Genomic DNA, 7,402 nt, shown 5'->3' with positions numbered 1-7,402 from the left:
AAATATATTTTGGGGAGTCCAATATACTAAAAATACATACTTAATTAATCAACATTAACCTCAAATCATTTTAACATTTTTAAGAATATGAAACCATTGATCAGGCATAATTAGAGACCTCCGTTCTTTCCAGTTTACATGCAGTTTGAACAATTACTTACAACTGTTTTTGTGGGTCTTATTATCATCTTCCAAGTGAGTATTGACAATTACATTACAGAGTATAGACAATTTGTGATCAAATTTGATCAAATTCCTGCAAACAGAGCAGACCTAGATAGAATGGAAAAATAGATGTAATTCTTTCTTTTACCATTGGGTGGCATTATTACTCTAAAAACAGAGTTGAAGCAGAACATTACTTTATACAATATTTAATATTTGAGGGCATAAAAACATGCCCTAATTCTTAAATGTGGGTTGCTTTCTTTTAAAAATAAAAAAGGTATTGGCATTTATAGATGATGTAATTTATACAAATTCTCTATTTTACACTTTCAATTCAACAGTGCTATTGCATTAAGAGTTCTAAACCAACTGAAACTGGAGATAATATTTAGCACTTCCTACAGAACAATTTTAAACCCAAGAGTTTTGGGTTACTAGCCAATAAAACACATATAGCTAACTATATGGAATTAATGTTGACCCATTTAAAAGTGATGGAATCAACACTAATGAAGAGATAGACATTTCGATTAAACTAGCCCAAATTCATTACAGTAATGAAGTCTTCATAGAGCCAGTTTGGTATAGTAGTTAAGGCATTGTGCTAGAAACTGGGAAACCATGAGTTCTAGTTCTGTCTTGGGCACAAAGTCAACTAGGTGACCTTAGGCCTATCACTTTCTCTCACCCCCTAGGAAGAACATCATGGCAAATGAAAATATTGCCAAGAAAACTCCAGAGACTAGTCCAGGCAGTTGCCAGGAGTCAAGACTGTTGTTTCCATAGACAAATGGAAATGTGACACTCACTTTATCTCCTAAGATACATCTAATATATTTTCAACTGATAGCACCAGCCCTTCAGGGTAGGCCAGATCAAGTAACCAGTTCCAGAAGTCTGACTGGAACTGTTTTATTGATTTAGGCCACAGTAAACAGAATTTTCAAAGCCTGACTGTATTTTCCTCTCTCCATCTTTTATCCAGGGAGTTAGGGTAGTCAGTCTGAGCTTCTTCCTAACATTTTTGTACTTTTTGATAACCCTGTATGCCTAATTTCTCCAAGTTTATCTCCGTGGCTCTCCACAGGCCAAAACACTGAAGCCCAGGAATACCAGTGCAAAACTGGAGGATTTTGAACACAGTAGGACCTTCATAATCTCTGGGTCAGCCCTTCAGGGTAGATCATACACACACAAAAAAAACCAAAGTTATGGATTCTAAGCCTGCCTTTATTATAGTTATAATAATAGAATCTTGCAAGGCTAAATGTGCCCTCACGTCCCCGCCTTTATTCTCAAGAGAATAAAGGGATTGTCAAGTGACTTTCTTACACTCTACTCCTGCTTTGGAATTAGATATCATTTATCTGAGGTAACCTGGTTGTAGGTCTTCCTCCTGTTTCTTAGGAATTCTTTCAGCTTGTTACATACTGTATGGAAAAGGTACTAATTGTAAATTAGTTCACATTTCAGTGTATGATAACATACTTTTTTTTTTACAATCCTGTAATCCTTTTTATCAGGGTGGAATTAGGAGTCAGGATGACTGACTCCACCCCAATAAAGCTGAGCGTTTACTAGCCAGATGCCCTTCCTGACACCTAAACAGAGTTCACAGCAGGTATTTTCTTTTTGCACCTTGGTAGAGAAACATCTATCTCTGCCGAGGATTGAACTCTCAACCTCATTTGAGAGCTGAGTATCTGCACCTCTAGGCCACTGCGGTGCTCTAAATGATAACATACATAAATCCATATAAGGAAGGGAATAACGTTCAGAAAACAATCCCTTTTTTCAGAGAGCAGATTATAACGTCAGAGAGAAATGTGTGCATACACTTCCAATTGAAATATGCATACACTGATTCAACATTAACCAGCTTCAAGTTTATGTATTTCTATCTCAATATTATTGTGAATGTATATTTTTCAAGTCTTATGCTGAGGTCTACTTGTCTTCTGCCAATAAATCTTGTCTGTTTAATTTTAAAGCAAATAAGCTAACAAAAATTTAAATCCTTTCAAAATGAAACACAGCTTAACCAACTCAACGGGAAGGGTTACATGTATGGATACCAAAAAGGGATCATTTGAGCAGTCAACTCACTCCACAAGAGTAGTGTTAACCCGAAGAGATCTGTTCTAAACAGAAGTTAATATCCTTGTATCAACTAAAACACAATCAATTGTCCAATTTGCCTTTCTATTCCTCCAAGGAAATAAGCTGGAAAGAGAGCTCCTCTTCATTACAGTTCACTGGCAAGATCTGGCAGCATCAGCCATGCCTCTCAACACTGATTGGCCACAGCAGCCAAGCCCCACCAACAGCCAGTAGACAAGGGCTTGTAATGAAGTCTGTTGTCAATATTCTCAAGATCGACTTGAAGGCACAAAAATGACAAATCCTGCCGCTAAGGCTAATAGAATGTGAGTGGTTTCTGGAGAAATTGAACAAGGACACTATTCCACACATGCTGCCATGTTCTGCTGCTAGAAGCCTCAGTAAGTCTTCCATTTTAATTATCAGGAGTGGAGTTCCCTAGGCTACATACCCTGTAGTCCACAGAGACTTTTCTACATTCTTCTTCTGGTGGATCACTGCCTGAGTTTCCTGAAAACTTAGCTCAAGAAATGCTGACTCACGAAACAAAAGATTCACAATTCCGGTTCTGCACTGCACAGTAAAGGTAATCCTTGACTTACAACCATTCATTTAGTGACTGGCACTAAAAAAGTGACTTATGACCAGTTTTTCAAATTTACAATCATTGCATTACCCTTGGTCAAGGGATCAAAATTCAGAACGCTTGGCAACTAATTCATATTTTTGACAGTTGCAGTGTCCCAGGGTCACGTGATCACCTTTTGCAGTCTTCTGACAAGCAGTCAATGGGGAAAGCCAGATTCACTTAACAACTATGCTAACTTAACTCCAGTGATTCATTTTAACAACTGTGGCAAGAAAGGTTGTGAAATGGGGTAAAACTCACTTAACAACTGTCTTGTTTAGCAACAGAAATTTTGGGATCAATTATGGTCGTAAACCAAGGGCTACCACCAGTATAAATCCCAGCCAGAAGCATAATACCAGTCTGCATTACATTCAGTTAATGTTGCAAATAAAATCAATCCATATGAAGGAAAAATATGAAGGAAAAATTTTAAAATATAGGTGTATGAATAAAAAGCAAGGCACATATTTCAATATAATAGTTTAATATGAGTTTTGCACAGCATTTTAAATATATACAACGACAGTTACGTTATAAAGAAAACACATTTTATTACTCCTATAAATTCTGACTATATGCAAAATTTTTATAATTTAACTTTAATGCAAGAGACATTTTACATATATATAGTATATGTGCAAATGTTTGTGGAAAACATAGGCAGGACATGATTATGAATACAATTACACAGTCAAACCTCAAACAATCTTTCCCCACTATGAAAGCAAACGTTTTTGCTTTCAAACTGTATATGCACTATAAAAGGAACAACTGAGGGAAGGACTATTCAGAAACTTATCTCCCTCCTTTAAAAAAAAATACTAGTCCCTGAGATGACAAAAATGTATGTGGAGGTATTTAAATCACTGTATTGTCCCATCATATTTACCCCATGTATCACCTGGGATCCATATTGCTATGTATAATCTTTCCACCTTCCTTTTTAAAGCAATTTTCAATAAATCATTAAAAACCATGGCTAAAGGTTAAGGCAACCTCCAGTCTACCTTTCTATTGGGGTTAAGACATTACTACTAAATGGTAAAACGTATGTGCATTGCACACTTGCTCACAAATCCATTTGCTGTATACTAGGCTCAATATGCTGTCAAGGAAAGTCTTACTGCAAACAGAGAACATATTCTTCTCTTATTAATACCGAATGGCACAACATTAATCTAAGTAACAATGCCCTCATTTTCCAGAGAAAGGGAAAAACCCTTGAATATAGTTGGCCTAGTTATAAGCAGTAAATAAAATAACTCTACCTCATTAGACATTCATAAATATAAGACCAGTGCTGAATTAAGTAATACGTCTTCTTTGATATGAGCTCAGAGATTTAAAATAAATTTACTGTGTTTCTGCAGAATGAATTGAATTTTGAACAGTAATTTTTTCTATCTAAATTTCATCTGCAATGAAAGCAAGACCAGGTTTTATATTTGTGGACCAAGGACCATTTTTCATGGCATTTTCCTCTATTTCTTTAGTGACAGAATTAAATTAAATCTACACAAAGCCATTGGTTCGTACAATATTTTACATGTAGTATATAGAGAAACACATGCATTTGCTTTTCCACATCCCAGAAAAGTAGTGGCAAGCATATGAGCCAATTGTGAATTGAATTTCAGTTCTCCTGACATATTCATTTGTGACACCATTATATTAGGATATAGAAACTTTATAGCATGTAAATATAGCCTTCTGAATGATCCCAAATCTAAAGCAATAATTTATCCACAATCGATTCACATACAATCCAAGGTAAATGTGCCATTTATACCCAATGTGAAGTTTCCCCTAGGTTTTCAAGGGTAGACCTAAGTTTATATTCCTTTTTTGGAACTGTTTTTCGCTTTGCAGAGTTTGCAGGTTCACCTCTTACAAGATGTTTTCCTTCAGACTGAGAAGTAGGCATGCAACCATCCTGAAGGTGGAATGAATTTTGTCTCTCTTCAAGTTCAAAACTTATAATGAGTGATTGTGCTACACAGTTAAACTCATCCTGGTTCACCACTTGTGGGATTTCATGAAGAGGACAATCTTTTGAGCTACCAGGCAAAATAGGTGATGGACAGAGAGCTGTGAAATTCCCAGTTAGAGTGCAGATCTTTTTAATAAGAAATCTGAATGGACTTTTGTTTCCATAGGCACCTGCAGAAAATAACAGAGTAAATCAAGTCTAAAACAATTGAAAATTAAGGATTTAAGTAACTTATGCGTTATCTGAAAAGAGACAAAAATAATTTATATTCTTTAGATTTAGATTTTTTAAGGAAAAAATATATAAAAGGCACAATTATTAACTATAGAAATGACTATTTTTCAGGGCTGTAATTGTTCCAGTATTTGGAAATCAACTTACGGCTCCCTCAAACATCAACCATAAAGTTATTTTAAAAAAAACACCTTCCAATAAATAATAATATGTAGAAGCTGTTCAACAGGCATCTATTTTGGTAAAGTTCACTTTTTAAGAAGGGTTTTTATGAAGCAGCTACATTTCTGGAAGGGAAATTAATAGGAACTGCTTGTATATATATCAGCAAACTAACTCAAGAATAAAAAAGCAAATCAGATAGAAATAGACTACAGTAATTGTGGAAATATATTCCTTGCAAATTGATCATAATGATAAATACATGGTGGTCATAGAATTGGGAACAAGTTATAGCTATCCAAAATTATTTGATACATGAGATTCCGAAATGTGAAAACACAACCTAATTTGGAAATATTAGTTGAGATAATACTATGAGACAACAGTAAGGGAAAAAAAGATGAGGTCCAACCCAAATTAGCTCTTCCTGACAAAAGGACAAATTCACAAATTCATTTCAGTTTACTGGCTCATGACATACTGTCTTGACTGGAATCAAAGCCAGAGTGACAACAAAGCAGTAAAATGTTTAATCATCATCTGTTTTCTTATCTCATATTTCTTTTGCTATAAGACCAATGAAGCATACCTTTCAAGCATACTCTCTGTTTTCCCCCATTCCCATGTTCTTCCATAGTTAAAGGATTTGCCATTGCCTGCGGGACACCCAGTTGGGGGAGGGTCCTTTCGTGTCCCCCTTAAGTTGCCAACCAAAGTGGTACCCATTCATTTACATGCGGTCACTCACTTTTAAGCTGATGGGTTGGCAGTGGCTGGAGAGTGTGATGGGAGCTCATTTTGCCCCGCAGCAGCAACGGGCCTCGAACGCGAGTTTGCTGATTGTCAGCCCTGCGTCCTAACGCTTGTGAGCCACCATGCTCCATCTACCTACTTACCAACCAACCAACCAACCAACCAACCAATGGCTGAATCGAGTCAAGTAAACTTTCATTTTATATGCTGCTACAATTAGAATTTACATTTTTATTTTGCCCTTCTTTTTCTTAACGATTCTGTGATGTAGGTGAGACAGGGAACTTGCCCCTTTTCCTAAGCTGACTTTCTAATTTTGGAATCTTCAGTGGGGTGCCATTAATTATCCATGTGTTTAATTTCTCTCTTAGAGCCCTCCATTTTGCTTGTATGCATCTAGGAGTTTTTAAAACCTAAGCTTCATCAGAAAATATTTTGCTTTGTGAACCTCTAAGTGATTCAACTAACCAATAAATAATCTAACAGCACATGGTTTAAAAGCTGTGTCCCTGAGCTTCAAAAGTGGGGAAATTTAAAAGGAGTGAGGGGAGAAAACAATGCATACAGATATAATGGGAAAGCAAGACTGCATAGGTTTCTTGCAATGCTCTTCAAATGAAATGTATATAAATAGAACAATAGTTGACCAACCAAGCTAGGCCACAGAATGCTCCCTAAAGTTTTAATAGAGGTTAACGTTAGGCACACATAATGCACAAGCCATGTGTGTATACTCTTATGTGGCCACTGAGAATAATGGTGAGGAAGCTGCAGATGTTGTTAATCTACAATTCCCAGCAGCTTTAGCATATATAACTATCACCTATGTCAGGGGTAGGCAACCTTGGCTCTTTTATGACTCATGGACTTCAACTCCCAGAATTCCTGAGCCAGCTGGCTCAGGAATTGTGGGAGTTGAAGTCCATGAGTCATAAAAGAGCCAAGATTGCCTACCCCTGACCTATGTGGTGCTGGGCCCTTTAGTATGGGAACATTTGGAGGTTCACTCCTACTTGACAATAGGACTAGCTACCATATATAGGTAGTTCCTAGGTTAAGAATGTCCAACTTAAGGACAAGCCCTAGATGTGAATGGGCTACCTATTACTAATAACGGTGTCCTTCTTCCAGCTGATGAAATGCTGAAGCTCCAGAATGCCTTCAGGAATACTGAGAAGAGGCTGTATATTTAAAATATGCAGCTTCCATGGTTCCTGAAAGCATTGGGTGGCTTTTGCCTCTTGTCAACTCAAGTAAGGAGAATACCCTTCATGTTTTTTAGTAATAGGCAGACCATTTGTAAACATAGGTTCCAATTTAAATACAAATTCAAGTTAAAAACAGAGTTCGGGAACGGAACTCAT

The 7,402-nt window shown here is 36.6% G+C and overlaps 1 protein-coding gene across 1 annotated transcript in view; it reads right to left on the bottom strand.

Annotated features, from left to right (window-relative positions):
- Positions 1–3,372: 3,372 nt before the first annotated feature.
- KIF14 (kinesin family member 14) overlaps positions 3,373–7,402 on the bottom strand; it is a 44,221-nt gene continuing 40,191 nt past the window's right edge. The window contains exon 29 of the mRNA XM_083357738.1: positions 3,373–5,059. Coding sequence (XP_083213864.1) covers positions 4,683–5,059 — 377 coding nt within the window. The 3' untranslated portion in view covers positions 3,373–4,682. The remainder of the gene's footprint in view (positions 5,060–7,402) is intronic.

Source organism: Vipera ursinii (assembly GCF_947247035.1).
Source record: "Vipera ursinii genome assembly, chromosome: 3".
Classification (NCBI taxonomy): Eukaryota; Metazoa; Chordata; class Lepidosauria; order Squamata; family Viperidae; genus Vipera; species Vipera ursinii.
This window is presented reverse-complemented; position numbering and strand designations above follow the sequence as displayed.